At 39.1% G+C, this 24,404-nt stretch overlaps 1 protein-coding gene across 1 annotated transcript in view; it reads right to left on the bottom strand.

Moving 5' to 3' along the window:
• Positions 1-24,404, bottom strand: part of CNTN6 (contactin 6) — a 232,801-nt gene that overhangs the window by 141,663 nt on the left and 66,734 nt on the right. Inside the window, exon 3 of the mRNA XM_045022626.1 lies at positions 640-766. Within this exon, the coding sequence (XP_044878561.1) occupies positions 640-766 (127 nt within the window). The remainder of the gene's footprint in view (positions 1-639; positions 767-24,404) is intronic.

Below are 24,404 nucleotides of genomic sequence, written 5' to 3'. Positions count from 1 at the left end.
CAGCTGTTCTGTTTATTTTAAGTAATGTTGTAGATTTTTAAACACTTATATGGGAAATTTTCAGTGATGTGGTTTTTTTTACATTAAAAGCTCATGAAATTACACAAGCAAAAAATGACATTTTGATAACATATACTCTGCAAAATTGATGTATTTGTGTATTTTTTCACCATCTTTTTAAAAAGAATTCTGAACAACTCAGGCCTGATCCAAACCAGTGAAGTAATAGAAAGATTTCCATTGTCTTCAGTAGGATTTGAATACAGATCAATGGGATGTATAGTTTCCCAAGGGCCTATTTTTTGTTTTGTTTGCTTCTTGCCCTTACATATGGTTTCTTAATAATATTTTAAACAGTGGTTACTTTGAACAGTTTATATTGTCATTATTAGGGTTTTTAATTTAAATACCCAATAAAATTGTTACTCAAGTGAATATATTCCATTTTTGAGGGTTAGATTGTGCCACTTTTACCCATATAGGTGAGTATCTACTCACAAAGGTAGTCTCATTGATCCATTACTAGCATTAGTGTGTGTGTTATCACTCACCAATGTAAGAGATGTGCTACTGAGCTTTTGATCAACTAGAGTTTAAAACATTTACAGGGAGACCACACAGTTGCAAAGATGACTTCACCTGTAGTATGGCAATGGATATCCTTTGGCTGTACAATTCAGTAGTATTTCAGGATCCTCTGAACCAATAGAATAAGTGATGTCATATGGCTCTTGGATAAAAATAGGACTGTGAAGAGTATCTTCCTCTGTGAAATAAAACAATAATTTAAAATTAGCCTTTTATACGTAGGTAAGAGCTTCCAGTGTTCTTGCCTTTGTTTAAAACCTAAGACCTTGCAAACTATTATATTGGGCATCAGTCTTCAGGTTTTTTCTGTAATGGAGCAAACATTTAAAATCAGATTCATAATGAAACCTCATTCCAGGGGATTTGTGGTTTATTTACATAATGAAAGTGAAGAGTACCTTGTTTGCATGTTTCCTATAGAAATTACGTGGATGTCTATTACATCTACTCCCTCTCCTATCAACATCACACTTATGCTTAAAGATTATGAGTGGAAGCTGAGAAGGACAAAGAGGTGTCATTCTATCCATCTATCTTTAGTACTTGTATGGTTCTCAGCACTGCAGTATCTGAAGGCCTCAAAATTGTTAACATTTTTATCCTTACACACAGTACCCCTCTGAGATAGGGAAATACTATTTATACCCATTTTACAGATGGGGAGCTGTGACACAGAGAGACTTACTGAATTGCCCAAGGACACACTGGAAGTCTGTGACAGAGCAGAGAACTGAACCCAAGTCCTAAGTTAGTGCCTTAACCACTGGACCATCCTGCCTCTCTAAAATGTTTAAAATTACTTTGGTAGTGCTCACCAGTTTTCTGTATGCATTTTTTGTCTCAATATGTTTTTTTCTTGGAAAATGATGATTCATTGGTTACATGTCGTGTAACGTAAAGACTGGCAAGTATTGCAACACACTTAAGTATACATTTAGGTCCTGATCCTGCAAGTAGAACTTCACAGGGGACCCCTGTATGTGCCCATTGATTTAAAGGGTCTATCAGCTTGCAACTTGCGGGAATGGGGCCTTATAAAGTGTACTGCAAAGCATAAGGAACCCTTGTTGCATGACTGGTTTAATCCTCTTGATCCTCTTGCTGTTATTAAAGCTTCTTCTATTCACAGATGAGACCAGAATTTTACAGTTTCATGGATCTAAAACCAATAATGTTTGACATTTGCAATAAGTCCATTGAGAAGATATTATCAAATGAAAATCTTGTATATTTTAACTCTATTGCTTAAAAGCTTTTAAAGGATTTCAGCTGATCGTCAAGACAGCACTGCGGAAAAGGGATGCTCTATAAAAGGCTTTTCAACGTAGAAGCATTTTTTAAAGCCTTGTAAGAAGCAATCTCCCATTTCCTGTTCCCCGGTACAGTCTTGGCTTATTTATTTTATTGTTATCCTATTTAGTGCTTAATTATTTATATTGAATAATATTCTGTGGGACAGGATTGGTTACAATCAGATAATACTATAAATATTTATGTACTATAACTACTGTTAGATTTGTTATAATTTGTTTCCTGTCCTACACTTTTGTATTGTGCTCTTGAAGAGCTTTTTGTTCAACCCCAGAAATGCCTGCTGCTGCTTTTGTAGAAGTGTAACATAATGTTGGCTACCAATCTTTTTAACGGATGGTTATATCTAAATACCAGTGGCCTTGTCAGGATTCCGCCCAAGGTTAAACACAAGTCTTTCTGGTACATTTTAATGTTAAAATCTGCCCTTGAACAAATTCTGCACACTAATATAAACTATATTCAGCCTACACTTCAGGAATTACATAAAAATTCACAGAACTCAACCTGACTGTGAGTGTATTTTTATGCGTAGCACTTGGTAGAAGTAGCCTTCAGGAGAGGTGGAGTTAAATTGTGGTAGTAGTCTGAAGAGATTGATTTATTTTACACTGAAATAGCTGTTTGGAACACACATCTCATTTTTTTAAGAGTATCTTGTATTATAAAGGAAATGGTAGGGCTATACATACATTAGATACACTAGAAAGATAAAATACATCCACCAAGTTTAGGATATAAAGCTAGAGCTACACAATATTTCAAGCCAGTAAAACAGCTAAGATGAGCTAGTAGTTTGAAGGTAAACCATTAAACTTCTCTGAACGTTATATGAGATATTATAAATGACATAATAGACCATAAAATGAAGTAAATCATATGAAAAAGCATCAATTTCCATAACTGTTTACATTCTGCTGAACTTTGTAGGCTATATCTGAACTTGAATGAGACTTCAAACATTTCTTCACTTAGCCATCTCTAGTGGACATAAATTAAGCTTCCCCAAAAATACAAAGCAAAACCAGTGACAGGATGCAAAAGATAGCAAAGCAAATATATAACTGAATACAACCATTGACACTATCTCACCATTTGTCTTTAGTGGGACTATCCATGCTTTAAAATAAGTATGTACTTAAATGCCTTGCTGGATCAGGGCTTAAATTCAAAAATTCAAACACAGAACAAAAAGACAGTCCCTGCCCCAGTCTCAGGAAATATCTAAGTAGGGCTCTCATTTATCTCTGCTTCCAGTGATGTCCAGTTTGCTTGTACTAAAAGTACAGACATTTTCCATATTGTAGAACGAAACTTCCCCGCCACTAGTAATCGAGGCCTTGATAATTCCTTCCCATATTGCATAGGAAAGGAATCAAATTAGGCTCATCTGGAGTGGCAGATAGCATAGGAGTCACTTTGGAGGTTGCTCCCATTTCCCTCAGTCCTGTTAAAGTGTCTCCTCAGACAGGAGCTCCATGAGGTGAAAGACTGGGGAGAAAATATCCCCCTCCAAGTCCATTAGCACCAATTAGCAATAAACCCCATCACATTTTGAACATCCCTTGGGGTTGAAGGGGAGCCACTGGTGGGGACTACAAAAGACCATAGTCAGCTGTGTTACTATAGAGATGGGAGCTCCACTGAAGCATTGGGCCTCCTTATAGATGACACATACTAATGTCCACAAAAATTTACGCATATTTTTTTTGCTTTAAAGGGCTGAGCTCCATTTATCCAATTCCTTGAGGGGCAAGGGAGGTCAGACCCCTTCCAGAGAATGCAATGCAGAGTTTGTTCTCATTGGAAAGGGACAACAAGATCCCAATTAAACAGTATTTTTTTCAATAACATTAAAAAACAAGCAAACCCACTCATGTATTGTAGAACGATATTGGGAGAAAGAGAAACCCAGATGACTCATACATCTGCCCCAGCTACCTCCCTAGACACTTCCAACAGATTAAATATACTGTTCTTTCTCTCAACATTTCCTACAATGCTACTTTTCCTCCACTTGGTTCCACTAGATCTTTCTAATACTACCTTTAGTAGGACATTTGTCAAACTGACCACCCACTGTATAAATAACATTTATCTAAATTCTCTCTCTCTGTGCCTGCTGCTTTCTTATTTTTACCGCCTTTCTGAAATTTGATGTTTATTATTCCAAGAGTTCAGCCAAATTATCCCTCGATTGCCTTTCCTTTGGTAAGTGCAATGTGCTTTTCTTGCCTTATGTGTTAATCTACACAGCCCTTTCATCATTATTATCTTCCTATGGCTCATGGCTAAAATTTTCAAAAGCACCTAAGTGTTTTAGAAGCATTAGTGCCATTTTCAAACATGATTTTGGCCCTTAGAACTCTTAAGTTTCATTAAAAGTCAATCGGACATAGACTTCCAAGGGCCAGATTTACAAAGGTATTTGGGTAACTTAAGATGCAGAGAGGTGCTTAGTGGGATGTAAAAAAACACCTGTGCAGGTTAGGCACCTAACTCCAATTGAAAGTCTCTGTACTGTAGTATGATGTCAAATCTGGATACACTAATTAACATGTGATCTAAAAGGCCCTTTAAGGGAGACATGCGTTACTTACCCCTATTAGAAAGGTTACCCCAGCATTGTGCATGACTTTTTTTGTATGTCTCTGAAGATGGCTTCTCTGACATGAACCTCTTGATGCCAACTGGCAGAGAGCACAGGGGATCAGATATATGCATATTAAGTTTACCTAAAGGTGGCATGTGAGGTCTCTCTACCAACAGACCACTGGTTGTCATAATGACTGTGAAATGTACATATGGAGAAAGTTTAAGGAATTATGTATCTGTACTGAAAATTGTGTTCTCATCATATGTGAGTTAAGGCAGGTCACCGGGAGGCAATAACCATGCTCCTGTCAGGTAAGAGAGAAGAGATGCTTCTCTCTCTCTCTGGCTGGTCAAGTGTGTGTTGTGTATTGTCTGCGTCACAGTGGAGACCTAGCAACAGTCTGAGAAAATTAAGGCACAGATAGGGGAAAAACAACCAGGAGGGGGCATCCCATTTATGAGTAAGGACAACAATAAGGGTAGGGTGTCTAACTGGGGGTGCAGGGAGCATCCTGGATCTTTTCCACTGAGGAGCCGCGCTGACAGTGTGGCTTGTCTCATGCATGGAAGATCACAACTAAGCCTGGCTGTACTACACTGGAAGGATTTTGCATGAGCTTTGCCCTATAAGACATGACTGTAACTAGTTAAGAAAGCTTGCAGAGGCACAGCAGGGTCTGTGTAGGCAGAGATGGGGGTGCTCGTGTTATCCAAGTCCAGTGGAATTGATAGCTGACCCCTGGAAGGCACAAACAAGGCTTCCTCAGGCTAAGGGCAGGTGGCAGCGCTCACAGGCTTGGGTACCCTAGGAAGAGCCTCACTTTGCCACTGTCATCCTCTCTTCTCTCTAATATTTTCTCTGTGAGCCATGGCGAATGCCACCAAGTTTGTCAGAATATATTTGCACTGTTGGAGACCATAAGGATTAGGTTTTATCAGCATACATTTCTTCGGTTGTGTTGGGAACCCATTCCTTATTACCGTCTCTCTAAGAAAGGTCAGGCATGGTCATTTCTCATTTCCTGACTCTTCCATTTTGCCTTTCTTGTAGACAATGGTCATATATTTTCTCCCATATTGGCCAGTTACCACCATTCCTCCATAACTAGTTATGGCAAATGGATCTTTTTAGCGTCTCTTTCTCCTGTACACAATGAATTTGGATTTTTTATTTCAGTCTATCAGAATAATGGCATTTGACTAAATGGATGTATTTGTTCATAAACTTTGGCTGTGAATCGTCTGCTTAGTGTCTGAAAGCAAATACAAACTCTCATTATGAAACACATCCTTATAAAGTTAAAATGTATGTATTTCTCTATGCTGCCTGATCAGTTTGAGCTCCATAAACACCATAATTATGCTAGCTTGCATTCAAATGTGGAATATGGAAATGAAATAACATTCCTTTAATCATTATGTGATATTGTCTTGAACCAATATAAAGATTAACTTGGATATGGTGGAAGCCTATTTTTTTCAGAATCCTAAATCAACGAAGGATTTCAATTTGTTTTCCTTTAGTGTCTGTGTAGGCAGCACATTTTCTGTTAGGTGGACTAAAGTAGTTAGTTCAGATCCAGTCAAACAGTTTTCAGTATGTCCCTCTAGATTTTTACCTGTTTTCACTCTGTGTGTGTCACTCACAGTAAAGTCAAGTAAAACTCTAAGTATATTTGATATGCTTGGGATCTGAAGAGCAAAGAACAGACCTTCAGCTCCCCTTCTTTTGATTCCCTGTCACATATGGATGTATATGGGGCAGAAATATGTAGGTTTCCTTTTCATTATATGAATTCTATGTAAAATGGAATTATAGTCACTATTATTTCATTAAAAAAATCATAGAATATCAGGGTTGGAAGGGACCTCAGGAGGTCATCTAGTCCAACCCCCTGCTCAAAGCAGGACCAATCTCCCACTAAATCATCCCAGCCAGGGCTTTGTCAAGCCTGACCTTAAAAACCTCTAAGGAAGGAGATTCCACCACCTCCCTAGGTAACCCATTCCAGTGCTTCACCCATTATATAGCACTATAATCACTATTATATTATAGTACAGCCTCTATTCATTATAGGTGAAACTGGTCCATGCATGGAGTGCACCACTTAAACAGAAGGCCACAGAGGGCTTTTGGCCTATCTGCATTCTGCAGTCCCCAAAGAGACTAACACAAGAGAGGACACTGCACATGGTTAGGGCCCATAAATGATGCATAAGCAGAAGATCACCGGGGCATGGCATTTCTTCTTAACTGTATTCTGATAACATGTAAACGCCCCAGTCTGGGACCTGGATTGTGCTAGGTGAAATACTAACAAATAACAACAAGACAGTACCTGCCGTGAAGAGCTTAAACTGCTGCAGCCACTCTTTTGTCCCAGAGGCTTGAGTAGCAGACAGAGAAGAGTTGTGTTGCTATCCCATAAAATGAATGGGTGGGTATTAACGGCAGCCTAAATATGCTGAAATATCACAACTCTGAAGAGGCCAGAATAAGAAAGCACTATGGTGAGGAGTGTACTGCAAAGAGCTTTTAAATGCTAAGCTGCAATAATTCGCATAGGGAAACCAGATAAGGAGGAATTTATCCCAGCTATTACCATCCAGAAAGGTTATAAATTTCAGGGGTTGTGAGTCTTTAATGAATCTTTCTTACCGTGCCTTAGACAGAGCCTTGTATCTGATTCAAAACATTAACAGGACTTTATGAACCAAAAACAGCAGATGATTAAGAGGTGTCTTTTCTAGCAACTTTATAGTAAGGACCAGGCCAATGCTCAAAAAAAGCAGAACAGATGAATGAGTGACTCTTCTGCCCTGTAGTGACACCATGAGGGGAAAAATATGGAAAACCAGAATGTCTTGAAAATCAGTTTAATTCTGGGACTAGACGCACTAGAAAGTTTTTATCATACTCATACAATTATTGCATGGCATCAATACAGAGCAGAGTTAAGATTGTTTGGGTGCCTTAACTGTGCATTTCCACACTCAACAAGTTTGGATTTCTTTTAAGTGTATTCTTAATGCTGAATTTCCTGGTTTGTAGCTTCGTGTGGGGATAATGACAATATCCCTGTAATGTATTCCAATCCAAATTAATGATACATTTCTCAACCATAATTCCATTTTAAAGCTTTTTGTCTTTGTGTTACTATCACTTATTTATAGTCTGGTAGCACCTGACCCACCAATCAGTACAGGGGAACCATTGTGCCAGGCACTATACCAGGGGTAGGCAACCTATGGCACGGGTGCCGAAGGCGGCACACGAGCTGATTTTCAGCGGCACTCACACTGCCCGGGTCCTGGCCACCAGTCTGGGGGGCTCTGCATTTTAATTTAATTTTAAATGAAGCTTCTTAAACATTTTAAAAACCTTATTTACTTTACAGACAACAATAGTTTAGTTATATATTATAGACTTATAGAAAGAGACCTTCTAAAAACGTTAAAATGTATTACTGGCACGCAAAACCTTAAATTTGAGTGAATAAATGAAGGCTCAGCACAGCACTTCTGAAAGGTTGCTGACCCCTGCACTATACAAACAGGTGTCTGACCCAAAAGACTTACACTTCAACTTGGCTAGCCATTGGGCAAGAGAGAGTGCCAATGACTCTTGAGGCCAGTGGCCAGGGCACTCATGTGGGAAGTAAGAAGTCCAGGTTTCAGTCCCTGCTCTAATGAATATTTAACTGTTTATACAAGGTGGAACAGATTCAGTCAATTCACTTTCCATGGAACTTGTGCTCCTAAATCACTCATGCACTTTTACAGTCCCACCATAGTGTGTGCTATTTAACTGTGTAAAGGTGTAAGCATCTGCCTCTAAGAAAGCCCTGCAAACCAGAGCGAAATAAAAGAAGACAATATTTAAAAAACAAAACCACCCCACATATACACAAAGAAGAAATGCTGTTTAGGCCCCATAAATATTAAAACTGTGTGAGAACCTCTTGTTGCAAATAATGCTAGGGATTTTGAGTCAGTCCTGTTAGAAACAGAAATGAATGGATATATTCTTCGACCAAAAAGTAGCTCAAGGGCTTTCAATAGTATGACTGATGCAAAAGAAGAGGCAGTGGATGATACGTTGTGTCAGTTGGTTAGCTTGTTAACACCAATAGAGCATACGCTTAAAATAACAGATTAATGCAAGGAGTCGGATATTGGCCATGGAAGGAGCTAAGCAGTGACAGGCAGAAAGGAAAGGGAATGAAAGCATCCAAGGAAAGGAATAAAACATGAGAGACATAGCAGACGTATACCCAGGGAGACATATTTTCCCCAGTAAATTGTTCAAATCCCAGCCTGATATTGAACGAGGAGAGTAGCATATAGAAAGTGAGATTAAAGGGCATATTACAGGCTTCCGCAACAAAAACAGCCTAAAGCCTGTAGGGATTTTTCCCCACAGGAGTCTTCAACTTTCATGTGCTTTCTTCCCCTCCAGACATTGATGTATAGAGCTTCAGAGACACTGGGTTCCTTTAAGGTTTCAGTTTCTCTTGAAAAAGTCAACTCAGGAGCAACTGAGACCTCCCAGTTTCTGTCTTATCAGAGACTAAAAATAGAAAGGAACCCAGCTTTCTGAAACGCTCTTGAATGTGGTGGTGGCCTACGAGGCACTTGGTGTGAAATCTTAGTCTCTCTGAAGCCAGTTGAGAAACTCCCATTGACTTTAATGGCACTCAGGATTTCAGACTCAGACTTTACATGGTGAGGCCATATATATAGAATATATTTAAATTACTTCCAACAGAGCGAGGCATTATGCTCCAGGTCACTACCATTCTGAAGCTACAGGGTCGGTACCACTTCTCAGCATAGGGGGCGTGGCAGGATGACACAGGGCACAGCTGTGCAGTCTGGTGATCCCCCCCGTTGTGGCCACTGGCAGCCAGGAACAATATAAAGGAGAACAGTTTAGAACAAGTATCAGAGGGGTAGCAGTGTTAGTCTGGATCTGTAAAAGCAGCAAAGAGTCCTGTGGCACCTTATAGACTAACAGACGTTTTGGAGCATGAGCTTTCGTGGGATGCAGCCGACGAAGTGGGTATTCACCCACGAAAGCTTATGCTCCAAAACGTCTGTTAGTCTATAAGATGCCACAGGACTCTTTGCTGCTTTTACAGTTTAGAACAGGGGTTGGCAACCTTTCAGAAGCGGTGTGCTGAGTCTTCATTTATTCACTCTAATTTAAGGTTTTGCATGCCAGCAATACATTTTAACATTTTTAGAAGGTCTCTTTCTATAAGTCTATAATATATAACAAAACTATTGTTGTATATAAAATAAGTACGGTTTTTAAAATGTTTAAGAAGCTTCATTTAAAATTAAATTAAAATGCAGAGCCCTCTGGACCGGTGGCCAGGACCCGGGCAGTGTGAGTGCCACTGAAAATCAGCTCGCGTGCTGCATTCGGCATGCGTGCCATAGGTTGCCTACCTGTGATTTAGAACAAGCCATCTTTGTACATATCCCCCCTTTTCCTCCCCCTCCCAGACCTTGTACTGGGCTGGACCAGAATATCAGGGTCTACAGAAAGTTTTCTTATCCTTTCCCCATAGGACTGAATTCATTACTGCTAAATCATCCCTGAAAAATGAGAGAGAAATCTTAAATATCTCCAGTGAGAGCAGTTCTACACTCTGTGAATACCAGTCCTTGGGAGATTGTTTCAGTATTTATCTATTCTGATAATTTTTCCTAATATTTAAACCAAAATATCTATGGTATGTTTACTGGCCAGTGCCTTCTCTGGAGTAGTTGGAGATGAAGTGTCCATTTTCACTCTCATTACATATTTCTTGCATATTCTCTGAAGTTCCTTGATGCTACAAGTACAATATTGGTTTAAACTATTACATTATTGTGGTTACTGTTTAATCAGGAACAACTTGTCAAAAGTTATCTTATAGCGGTAGAATACAAAATATCACAGTTCTGCCAATGATTATGAATTGAAATAGCTAATTGTACAGAACTGGTTGGAAAATAGGGCATTTTCATGAATTTTGTTCCCTCTTTCCATTGCAATTCGAATGTTGATAAAATATTTTGTCAAAAATTCAAAGTCCAAACATATTCAACAACTACTACTATGGTAACTTAGATACTTTTTCTTTATTTATTTTTAAATGGTGACCACTATACTTAATTTGCCAGAAATATTCATTCAGTTTCATAATTCGAACTTGTATTTGTGAATAAAAAAAGCAATGCTGATTTACACCAGTTGAGATTCTGGAGAGTGTATATTAATGTGTACATCTATGTCTGTCCATTTATTTTACGGCTGAATAAATTATAGCTCTTAATATGATTAATATTTCACTTTAAATGTCAACATTTGATTAAATCATTGCTCATAAAAAGGAGCATACTGAATTTTAGGACCAAATTCTAACTTTGGATATATACGGAGAACTAAGATAATTTAATGCAAAGCCAAAATATTCTGCAAAGCATTCAGAGCTAGAAGTTCAAGCTATGGCATAGGAATATTTCTGGTAAATTTCATAAAATTGTTCTCAGTCAATGAAGTTTAATCAGTTCTCCCCAGATGAGTATCTGACATTACATTATGTAGACCCGGATGCAGATATATATGGATAAATTCATTATATAAACATTGGTATAGCTATATAGACCATAAATAGGTACAGAGAATATAGACATTCACATCTTATGGAGTTTATTACTTGCACAACACCACAAGAAAGAAAACATTTAAGTTTACAAAAGAGGGGTCTGGCTGGAGTAGAATTACTTGCTGTGCACTGCTACACTGTTTTTTACAGCACATTTTTCGGAAGGCTTTTGTACTATTGTGTAGGATGCAGAAGAGATAAAGGAAGCCTTTTCATTTATGAGGGTGATTTGTTTTATGTCATGAACTTGGCCATGTCCTTCAGATATAGAAGTATTGCAGAACGGGCATCTAATTACACAGACAAATATCCACAGTGAAGTTAAAGGGATGTGTCTTTATGATGTACAGTAATCCTGACATGCATTCTTCTCAATGAAATTTCATTAGTTTTTGTGTTACCAGGCAAGACGAATAAATAATAATGAACCTTTTTCCAATCTACTACACAAGCATTTTATTCACTGTAATTTCAGCTGTAAGTGAGACCTAGATTCAGTGACAGATATTGTTTGCTGCATTGTACTGTTGTAATATTCATTTGGCACTATTGCCAAACTGACTGAAGGTTTAATTCAATAATTTACAATACAGGAAAAGATAACAGCTATATTATTTAATATCCTGCCAGTTAAATAAATCCAACATTTTGTTCTCATAACTTTTTTTCTGAATAAAATATAACTATGCTTACTACATTAAAGGGATGATGATTGATTAAGCTCAGATAATTTTTACAGTTGCAAAAGTTGGTTTGCTCTATATTCTTGTGCAATTTACTCTAAACTCTATCACATGTATTTCAGTCATATTACTCGGAATGTTGCTCTCAGATTCATGTTCAGACAGGGGAAAAAAGAGACTTTTATGTACACTCGCATATAATATTTGGTCCATTGCAAAGTTTTATTTAGACTTAAAAACAAAATATTGCACCAAAAATATTTCTTCCAACCTCTCTGCTGGCAGGACCATTGGAAGTATGTTAAAGACAGAAGAACATGTCCATGTTTACTTTGTGCTAGTGGTTTGGTTTAAATAGATTTAGACACAGTGTTTCATTGAAAAAGCGTATTTTATATATTTAGAGATTGTACTTCTCATAAGGCTACACTGATTGAATAACTCTATAATCTTTCTTGAGAAAGGGTGGCACTTAACTGCACTGCTCAAGAGCATAGCTCAATATTTTCCCTGCTTCTCTGTTGCTCTATGGAGGGAAAATATAACTTTAGTTCTTTATGTGAGGTAGCTTGCTCTGCATGGAGATAGCAATGGCTGGACTGTCTGTGGGTATAGCTATGACTCCTCCCACTCCTTTTAGCTCCTCCCATTTCCATTTCCCCAGGGAGTGAGTAGCCCCAGATCTCCCCCTACATCCTTGCCCCATGGCAAGAAGGACAATCTGAACAGGGTTAAGGAAGCAGGTATAGGAGTAGGAGGTGAGGGGGTGCTGTATTTTTCCTTATTCCCTTGAATGGATGAGGAGGGTTTGGGACAATCTACATGATTATCTCTAGGGGCATTTATACAATCTTTAAAACCACATTTGCTTCTCACTTATCTGATTACCTTCTGGAACGGTTTATTATGGGATCTGCCAGGAAGAGAAGGGATAAACACAACTAGATTTATACAGAGAATGAGAAAATAACCTCTCCTCCCCTCCCACAGCATGACTTCAGTTGCAATAAAGAAAAATATTCATAGGTGCATGATAGATGCATAATAGAATTAGCTTACATTTTTATTGCTGGTGCTAAGATATAGTTTCATGTCACAAATTGAGTGCCTCATCAATTTTCTCTTTGCAAAGGGCATGAGTCAAATCCTTTTGAAGTCAAAAGAAAGTCAATGACTTCAATGGGTTTTTGATCAAACCTATCCTAAGAATAACATAACAGCATATACACCACTATCTTTCAATTGTGTGCATATATACGCATGGGAATCCTGTTACTGTGCAACCACCGTGCATATATACATCTATAGAAGCACACACATACCAGCACATTCCTAGTGGGAAAGAAAGATTACCAAAGAGACTTTCTTATTGCCCTTCTATTCAAAATTCATTTTGTGCTGATTACAGTATGTTGTGCAGGAAATAATAATCCATTTACTAAGTACTACAGTGCCTGAAAATTCCACCAACACTGTGTGCAATAGCTAGTTAATATAGAAGACAACTGCATTGTTGTTGTGCAGATATGAAGTAGTAAAACAACCACAACTACCACCACCACAACAAATGGATCTGAATGAAACTGCAATGATGTAAAAGGGTGTATGGTCACATTTTTGTAAATGTACTAAAACAAACTCTATTTCCCCCTTGTTTCCATAGGACATTCTTTGTTAGTCCAGTTCATGTTTAGTAGGAAACAGGTGATAATGGGTATTATTTTGGCCTTTATAGTGGAATGTTTGCTCACAATGACCAAGTCCCTGTATGGCATTAGATACAATTGCAATTATAGCCAAATTAACTAGTAAGTGTCTGTATAATCCTATGTTACAATGTTATTAACATGTATTTTTACTCTGAATAGCTGGGACAAGATGACTGCTTCATATGTTTTGTAACTGTAACTGAGATTGACTGTCAATTTGGATGTGAATTCTTGAACCACCCACCAAAACAACTTAACTTAGAATCAGACATGATTCTGGCTGCAAAAAGGGAGAGTTAAATGTAGCAACAGCACGTAAAACCATTAGGGACTATGAAGAGACACTGGAAATAAAACCATAAGGAGAAAATTAATTTTGTAGCCAAAAGTAGGGTTCAAGACAAAATCTTAAGAATGCACAAAGATTTGTTAAAAAAAGTCCTGCCCCTTATTGCTTGCTTTCAGATAATTGATAACTGGGAGAGGGGGAAAAATAAACCATCCCAAGCAATTAGAGCAATATTAAAACCTGACAACACTAAAAGGGTCGGCATTTTCTTTCATACAATTGGAGAGGAAAGAAAAATATTTATAATATTTTTAAATCTGGGGAAATCCTGATTCAAGTCAGATTAAAAAAACAATGTTTTTGGAATATATTTTATTTAATGATTTTCATGTGTCCATTGTCACAGCATCTGGACACTTTAAGTAGATGAAATGCAGCTTCATGTTCAGTTCAACTGCTTACGATGGACCATACAAATCACTTGCCTTCCTATACCACCCCCAATGAATAATAAAGAAAGCAGCTATTGTCCATAGTCAGATCAGTGCTTGGCCAAAATTATGTTTTGAATTCTGAGGACCTCAGGGCTGCAGCAGGTTCTTCAGCTCATTCTTTTTTACTATTCTGGGCTTTGCCCTGCCTCCAACCTTGTCTTTGCATTGCCTATGAAAAAGGAGATCTGGGGCTACTCACTCCCTGGGGAAATGGAAATGGGAGGAGCTAAAAGGAGTGGGAGGAGTCATAGCTATACCCACAGACAGTCCAGCCATTGCTGTCTCCATGCAGAGCAAGCTACCTCATAAAAAGAACTAAAGTAATATTTTCCCTCCATAGAGCAACAGAGAAGCAGGGAAAATATTGAGCTATGCTCTTGAGCAGTGCAGTTAAGTGCCACCCTTTCTCAAGAAAGATTATAGAGTTATTCAATCAGTGTAGCCTTATGAGAAGTACAATCTCTAAATATATAAAATACGCTTTTTCAATGAAAAAGCAAAGAAGTCCCTGGAAAATCAATCCTGAAGCACATAGAGGAGACGAAAGTGATCAGGAACAGTCAGCATGGATTCACCAAGGGCAAGTCATGGCTGACTAACCTAATTTCCTTCTATGAGGAGATAACTGGGTCTGTGAATGAGGGGAAAGCAGTGGATGTGTTATTCCTTGACTTTAGCAAGGCTTTTGATACGGTCTCCCACTGTATTCTTGCCAGCAAGTTAAAGAAGTATGGGCTGGATGAAAGGACTATAAGATGGATAGAAAGCTGGCTAGTTTGTCAGGCTCAATGGGTAGCGATCAATGGTTCCATGTCTAGTTGGCAGCTGGTATCAAGCGGAGTGCCCCAAGGGTCGGTCCTGGGGCCAGTTTTGTTCAATATCTTCATTAATGATCTGGAGGATGGTGTGGACTGCACACTCAGCAAGTTTGCAGATGACACTAAACTGGGAGGAGTGGTAGATACGCTGGAGGGTAGGGATAGGATACAGAGGGACCTAGACAAATTAGAGGATTGGGCCAAAAGAAACCTGATGAGGTTCAACAAGGACAAGTGCAGAGTCCTGCCCTTAGGATGGAAGAATCCCATGCACTGCTACAGACTAAGGACCAAATGGCTAGGCAGCAGTTCTGCAGAAAAGGACCTAGGGGTTACAGTGAATGAGAAGCTGGATATGAGTCAACAGTGTGCCCTTGTGGCCAAGAAGGCTAATGGCATTTTGGGCTGTATAAGTAGGGGCATTGCCAGCAGATCGAGGGATGTGATCATTCCCCTCTATTCGACATTGGTGAGGCCTCATCTGGAGTACTGCATCCAGTTTTGGGCCCCACAATACAAGAAGGATGTGGAAAAATTGGAGCGAGTCCAGCGGAGGGCAACAAAAATGATTAGGGGGCTGGAGCACATGACTTACGAGGAGAGGCTGAGGGAACTGGGATTGTTTAGTCTGCAGAAGAGAAGAATGAGGGGGGATTTGATAGCTGTTTTCAACTACCTGAAAGGGGGTTCCAAAAAGGATGGATCTAGACTGTTCTCAGTGGTGGCAGATGACAGAACAAGGAGTAATTGTCTCAAGTTGCAGTGGGGGAGGTTTAGGTTGGCTATTAGGGAAAACGTTTTCATTGGGAGGATGGTGAAGCACTGGAATGGGTTACCTAGGGAGTTGGTGGAATCTCCTTCCTTAGAGGTTTTTAAGGTCAGGCTTGACAAAGCCCTGGCTGGGATGATTTAGTTGGGAATTGGTCCTGCTTTGAGCAGGGGATTGGACTAGATGACCTCCTGAGGTCCCTTCCAACCCTGATATTCTATGATTCTATGATTCAAACATAGAGCACTGCTACCTGGCATATAGAGGTAAGTAAAATATCCACTGTCCCCCTGGGGTCACTCCAAAACCTATTCCCTGGCACATGCAGCGGAATCATTCCAGTTCGACTGTGTTTAGGGTCCTTTGTATGCACAGGAAAGGAGAAGAGTGTGGTGTAACCTAGTTGTACCATAGCTGTATTTCATGTAACCCCACATAGATCTATTTACAGTAGTGCAGCTGAAATATAACAAAGAAGGTGTTCCCACACTGACCCCATGCAAAATGTCATATATCCAAAAGCCTATGCAGAATAAATCCTTAGGTTAGGAAAGTGGCTATTTGAACAACCGTGAGTGCCAATCTTAGGTCAGACTGCCAGAAAACAGGGCAGGCACCACCAACTTGTGATATATTCAACAATTAGGTTTCACCAAGTGAGTAACTTCTGGATGACTATACCACTCTTACCATGGAGTCACAGGCAGTCCCCTTAGGCACTCCAGCCTATCTTGCCACCCAGACAAACCGGACTTAGTGATAATGGTCACATAAACCAAAAATCACACCACAACAGGTTACTCCCAATCTCAAAGGGTCTGTCACGTACCCCAGATCAATTGGTACTTTGGGTCTCACTCCAAAGACAACACCAACAGCCAATTCTCTAGTAAACTAACTACAGATTTATTAGCTAAGAAACAGAAATGAGGGTACGTCTTCACTACCCACCGTATCGGCGGGTAGCAATCGATTTCTCAGGGATTGATATATCGCGTCTCATCTAGACGCGATATATCGATCCCTGAATGATCTCCTGTTGACTCCGGAACTCCACCAACCCAAATGGCGGTAGTGGAGTCGACATGGGGAGCCGCGGACGTCAATCCCGTGCCGTGAGGACGGTAGGTAATTCGATCTAAGATACTTCGACTTCAGCTACGTTATTCAGTTATTCGATTTCCCCCCGTAGTGTAGACCAGTCCTGAGAGTTATTGAGAGGTTCAAGCAGGTAAAATACATTAACAGGTGAGTGAGTCAAAGTTTGTAAGTCCAAATGAAAGCAGTTTATGTAATGAACTGCTAGTTTCCCAAAAGTCTTTTCAGGGAACCCAGATGTTTCTGGGGAGCTCCACTTTGCATTTGGTGTCTTCCTTGAAGAGTCCAAACAGTCAGCGATAAGGGATCTTTCTTTGAATCCATATTTATAACTTCTTCTCACAGAGGACAAGCTGGCAATCTCTCTAACCATGTAGGTTTTCCTTAATGTCAATGAGCAGTAAATGGAGACTGAGTCTGTGAATTCCTGTAGTTGAACCATAATGACCCTTGCTCTGAAGTTAGCACTCTTCTTCACTTACATTTCCAAGGCTCCAGTTGTGTTTGGTGGGTAATTTACTTACAGATATACACTCTGTAAAAGGTAATGTAATAGCCAACAACAATTCTTCATTCATTTTCATGACGTTTATACATCAAGTACATTCTCATCTTAACAATAACACACACTTTTGATCTAGAATTAATTAGTTGCAGGGATATACATACTGTAATGCAATCACAGTCAACAGGTTATAGATAAGTGAAGACAATACCATTAACATTTCCTTTGAACTAAAGTAACACACAAGTCAAGTGGCCGGATTACACTACAATACTTTTTGACACTCCTTTTCATTTCTCTCAGCATATGAGTGATTTGCCTGCAACCCAGACCCCAGCTGGCACTAGGGTAGACAGCATCATAAAGGTCGAGGAGCAGATTGATAGAACAACAAGGTGAGATAAATGCAGAATATAACACATGCAGCTTACTGGAAAGAATATAGAAAACATCAGAAAAGTAATCTTAGTGGAAAGTGGGAAAAGCCAAATGTACAGTACATAAAAATGCTCTTAACAGACTGAATTCTATCAGTTGTGGTTGTAACAAATGTAAACAATATTGATCTTGGGGGCTACCAATAATTATAAATGATTCTAACATGCCCTTTAAATTACCCTCAGGGGCCCAAGTCAATCTTATTTTATTGAGACACTACATTAATTTATGTCACAGACTTCATGTGCACTAAAATGCAAAAGTGACAAGAGGCTCTGGGTCTGAACTACCAGCTAAAGGAGCAATGAGCTACTGTACAATCATCAGCCAAGAGAATGACTCGTATTAGAACAAGTTCTTGACTGTATCAAAGTAAGTACAGCTTGTATGAGGCCTGAGTGCATATGAATACACGAATCTGGTTAAATAGGAGATTACAGTAACACTGAGCATTTGGCTTTGGTTCTGGGTGTCTGGATTTATTCAAAGATGTATTCTCTGCATAATGTCATCTGCTGTTGCTTCAGATTTGGCCCAGACTTGGAATATTCATGTTCAGTTATTATCTTGGCATTCTGCCAAAATTTTCCTTTTTAACGTTAGTAACAGAAGGGAAATGGTGATTTTGGCCAGTTTATATTTCAGCCAAACCTGAATGGATTTTCATGGGACATAGTCTCAGGGCTTTCCACCTGCTGAATTTCAAAGGCCTGATGAAAACAATAGAAATACAAGAGCTTCTCAAAAAAGACCACAATAATTTTTTATTGTGGAAATATGTGGCAACTTACATATTACTGTTGCTAACATAATTAGCGTTGTATGTTTTTGTTGTTGTGTCAAGCACCTCAAGCTCATAGGCAGTTTTAAAATAAACATAAGCAGAGATAAATGACTCTGAACTCAGATTTTACTTTACTAATTTAACAATCTTATTACTGGTAATTAAATGGCAAAAGTCAAAACACAAACTACCGTTATCATTCATTGATTAAAAACAGTTTAGTATGTTGCATTTCAAACTAACCTGGCTTGCATGTTATGTATTTCAACATGAGTGGCAGCACAATATTTAAAAAATAATTAAGAACACACCACAAGCGATCTGTGTTAATGTTCTTGAATAAAATTACCAAAGCAAATGATTATAGATAAGCAAAAACACGATTTGAGGGAGTTGTCTTTTGTGACTATTTAGTATCTTGATGTTAATCTCAGTCTGTGCAAATTACTCTCACAAACAGGGATGATGTTAAAAGCAGTTCTATTGTCAGTATCCTAAATTTTAGCAGAAGCATTTATTCAGCTGGATGTGTGTGTTTATGTGCCTGTAAGTGTGGGTCATGGATATATGGGGTAGAGTGTTTCAGAGAATATCTGTAGCATGTCTCTGTCTAAATGTGGCTAATATTTATTTATTTGTTTGTTTATTTATATTGCACTACTGTGCAAAATGTCCTCCATGTTTTCTAAACATAAAGGAGGACCATTCCTCACCACAAAGGGCTTGCAATAGAAATAGACAAACAACAAACAAAAGGTGAAGAGAAAAAATGCAGCCTATAGGCAAGTGGTTATGGTGATACATAGCAGACCTCTTGGAAGCCCCTGGACTTTCTTTTCTCCCTCCATTAAAATGATGTTTCAAGTGGTGACTTTGAGTGTTTCTCTTTTTTTGCAAGGAGGAAGGTGTTTGCTGGATAGTAAAGAGAGAATGAGATTGATAGAAAAGATAGTAAGGAAGGTAGGAGAGAGAGGAGTTTAATGGGAAGGTCAGAAAAACTTCAAGTGGCAATGTCATTGATGAAGTCTGGAGGCCAAGTATTTGTCCCATGCTATTTTGAAGCCTTTCATAGGGGACTTATGATGAAGACCACTTGGGCTTTCAGGTTCCTCTTCACCTTTTGGTCTCAATGGTGGAGAACATCTGCTTCAGATCCATCCTTATCAAAAGAGTGCTATGGTATTCCACAGTAATGGTTCAAAATACCGCAGCTTATACTAGTGATACTACTGCAGTGACCTAAAGTAGTAATTGGGGTAGAAGAGTTCAGCATTTTTAAAGGTGTTAAGACTGGTCTTCACACCTCTCTCTTTCTCTCAGGATGTAATTTAAAGTCCTAACTGTGCAATTCTTCACTTCAGAATCTCTGAGCTTTCACTCCCTTTCTCTCTGACTCACCAGACCATCACTGAAATTAGCAATGGCTACATTTCTTTTTCTTTGTTTCACTCTGCACTTCCCCTTGATTGTCTCACTCTTAAAACACAATGCTAAAAATAGCAAATTCTAAAACCTCTTGGGAAAGGTGTTTTTTATAGCCATTATTACGAGGCTAAAATAAGTGCGGCTAACAAAATGGTTAAACTGTCAAATGGCAAATTCTATTATAGCAAAACTGACTAGATAAATGCCCTTTTTCCTCAGAGTATTTTTAGTGTTCCTAAGAGAGAGTACTTACATGAATTTCCTTTGTGTTACTTTTATAATTCATGTGAAAAATAATATAAGGCATGAAGAAAATGGCCTTTATCTCACACTCGAATGCCTATCACATAGACATTGTAGAATATAGAGAATATTTTGAATAGAATTTCCCTTGAAAGGAAAAAAAAGTGGTTTTGTTTTTTTGTGCTTTTCAAGCATATTTTCACAAGTGAAATTGCCAATGGATTGCACAAGCAAATCTGTGAAAAATTCCGTGTCATCTCTGGTGCAGTCTCCACCAGTGATGGCAGCTTAGCCATCCTGTTTGGATGCTCCTTTCACTCCATTTTCACCAGCACTGGCTCCAGTTTTTTTGTTATTTTCCCTCCAAAACACAGATATATTGTAGACATGAAAAAGTTTGCAGAAAATGTCTATCTTCCTCTAAATGTCTGGGGCTTGTATCCAAATATTGAAATCCTGAAAACTGGAAAAAAAAAGGCTGAAATCCAAACTATTATGAGGAAAATTTCAATGAAACAAAAATAATTCTTTGAGGAAAAATGTTGACAAAACCAAAAAAATTTCATTTTAGTCAAAATTATTTTCCGGGGAAAAAAATCAACCAGATCTAATTTCCATGCGTATTTCTATGCTGCTCTTCCAATGTCTCCCTCAATTTAAATGCCTCTTTAGACTCCCTTTTCAATGATTCCCACAAACACTAATCTGAGTCAAATGCCTTCTCCACTCTAGACATTTTTAAAAAGGACAGTAAAAAAATGGGAAGACAAGCATAGTCCTAATTTAACACCTGCTTACGCTTCTCTCAGACTGTTGAGTACTGGATAATTTCTGGAGTTTCTTTGACTGGTTTGGTTCAAATGGAAATATTGAGTTTAGGTTTTATCTGCAAACTGAAGAGCCTGATAGACATTTCAATACAGGGCAAATAATGAAATGCAGGGAAAACACGGTGTATAAAACTTCTCTCTACATTTTCACTAATGAAATCCCACATGTGCCTCCCACTCCCCGTGCAAATGATGACTATGCAGGGGAAAGTAGATGTGCAGAGAGAGGTATGAGAGGGCACTCTGCATTCGAGGGAAATTGGATTAGTCACCTCATCAATGACAGTGGTGAAATTCAGGCTGAAACAGATAAAAGCATAATGAGAATAAAGAGAAGCAGGGTTCTACAGTATGCTGAAGGAAGAAATGCTCTCAGTAAGTGGACCACTTCAAATAAGTGGGAGAAAGAGTTTGAACTGTAGAGATAAACTGAGCAATTAAAAGTATTCTCATCTAAAAAGAACTCAGTAAATAACATAAAATAGATGCTACCAAAAAGCCATGAGGGCACTTGGGAATTGAAATGCAAGGACAGTAGGTCAAATAAATACGTGATCAAAATCAGTTACAATGGATCATAAATGTCCATGAGTTGTGCCTTTGCTTTAAAGTACAGATCTTAGGCTGTACTCATCCATTCCATGAAAAGCCTGGTTCAGAAGGTAGGGAATGTTCTTGTTTTACTTGCAATGGTTAGAAAAATCTTATCATGGATTGATATTCAGCATGTCTACTGTGTAGCACCACCAACAGCACTGTGACAAACTGCCTGAGGGCCATATTTTTAGGGATTGGCACAAAAATGATTGATGTGGTGATAGTATTCTGATTTAGCTATGCTGAGGGGACACCGTTTGCAAGGGAATAAAGCAGGGCAAAACTTCTGTCGTTTCCTTTTTTAGTATGTGTGTCCAACTGGCGGAGGAGGGAGTGCGGATCATAACAGCTTTATAGATTCCAAGGCCATAAGGGACCACTGTGATCAATCTTCTTGTACCAAATATTTTCAAGGTGCCTGCATTTTCACAAGAGTGTCATTATCCTGAAAACTGCACCTGAATTGTAATGACATTTCAGAGCTTTAGGACATTTTGGCTTAGTGTGAAAATTCCACAAAACTATACATGTAAAAAGAATCCCCCCCCCGACATTTTCTATATACTAGCTAATATATATGTGCAGTATTTCATCTTACATGTGTTAGCTCTAAAAACAACCTCTGCTATGCAATGCATTCTCTGAATCATATATATAATGAAATGATTTATTGACTAAAACTTGACTCATTATACAGCACTTAAGACTCTGGGCCAGATTCTTAACTGGTGTAAATCCATGGAGCTATGCCAATTTACACTAGCTGAAGATCTGGCCCTTCACTGTTTACCTAGATGTAATCAATTTATTGTTAACTAGAGTTTCATAAAGCTTAACATCCTTAATGCAAAGTGGTTGAGTGACCTTTTCCTTTTGCTTTGATTTGTGTTAATTCCCACCTGCTAGTTTTCACTTTCAGTGTCAGCTTAGAATGAACACAAACACTTGGTATGAAACTCACCTAAAACTATTGCATTTAACCCAATTTAGGGATGGCCCCAGGACAGCCATGATTTCAACATAAACCATTAGTGAGTCTTGTAACATAAAAACAGGGAGGAAGAATTGTCTTGTGGTTAGGGCACAAGACTGAGAATCAGTAAATCTGGGTTCTGTTTCCTGTGCTGCCACAGATTTTCTTTCCTGTGTGACCTTAGGCAAGTCATTGAATCTTTCTGGCCTAAGGGACTATGTTATTTTGAAATGGCGTGATATGAGATGTCATTATTAGATAAGTGTTGTTAACCAAAATGGTATGATGCGGCATGTTGTTGGCTGAAGAGCAAAATAACATATACTGTTGAATACACAGAGACACAGGGTGCATCTATACAGCAAAAAAAATCCCGGTGGCAGTGAGTCCCAGAGGCTTAATCTACAGACTTTGGCTTGCACGGTCCACAACATCACTAGAAACAGCAATGTAGACATTCCCACTTGGGCTGGAGCTCAGGCTGTGAAGCCCGGGGAGAGGGGTGGATTTCAGCGCCTGAGCTCCAGCCCAAAGAGGAACATCTACATGGCTATCTCAGAGCGATAGCGATAGCCCACACCTGTAGCTCTGATACTCACAGTCTTGAGTGTTTTTCTGAAGTGTAGACATACCCCCAGAGGCTTGGATTTCTGGAAGGAAGCTCAAACCAGACTACTTGTTCAGAACTTTAGGGGGATTAACTTTGAAAGAGTTGGCATCTGGCTGCAGAGGAGAGAGGGAGGAAGATCACAGAGGCAGTTAGGGAGCTAGACTGTGCTCAGGAAGGGAAGCATAGCTGGGCTCTTAGAAAACTAGAGTTTCCATCTGGGAATGAGAAGTAGAAGGGTTACTGGACGCTACTGTTCAGTTTACTCTGGTTAAATAAAAGTTTAGTGTTTTTTTGAGACCCAGAAGTTGGAAGTGTAGTTGATCGATGCTTCCCCCGCCCCCACCCCAGCTCCCCCAAGAGATCTGCAGTGCCCTCGAAATAGAATGAAGAACAGCAGCCAAAGTCATCCAATATTCACAGAAAAGCACCCAGAGAGGGAGATTAGAGGGGGAAATGGGCTGTGCTAAGGCCCCAGAGACACTGGCATTAAACTGGTGCGCCCAGGAAGGGCAGGTCATTACAACTGTAAAATAGAGATAATGGATAAAAGTTTTCAAAAATGCCTAAGTGTTTTAGGACCCCAAGTCCCATTTTCAAGAGTGACTTTGTCACATAGGAGCCAATGTCTAATTGAAGAAATTAGGTTTTTAAAGGTATTTAGGTGCCTAACTAGTAGGCATTAGTAGGAGCATTGCCAGCAGATTGAGGGAAGTGATTATTCCCCTCTGTTCGGCACTGGTGAGGCCACATCTGGAGCATTGCATCCAGTTTTGGGGCCCCCACTACAGAAAGGATGTGGACAAATTGGAGAGAGTCCAGCGGAGGGCAATGGAAATTATCAGGGGGCTGAGGCACATTACTTATGAGGAGAGGCTGAGGGAACTGAACTTGTTTAGTCTGCAGAAGAGAAGAGACAGGGGGGATTTGATAGCAGCCTTCAACTACCTGAAGGGGGGTTCCAAAGAGGATGGAGCTTGGCTGTTCTC

This window comes from Mauremys mutica, chromosome 7 (assembly GCF_020497125.1).
Source record: "Mauremys mutica isolate MM-2020 ecotype Southern chromosome 7, ASM2049712v1, whole genome shotgun sequence".
In the NCBI taxonomy this organism is placed as follows: domain Eukaryota; kingdom Metazoa; phylum Chordata; order Testudines; family Geoemydidae; genus Mauremys; species Mauremys mutica.
Note: the sequence above shows the minus strand (reverse complement) of the source record. Positions and strands in the feature narration are given on the sequence as shown.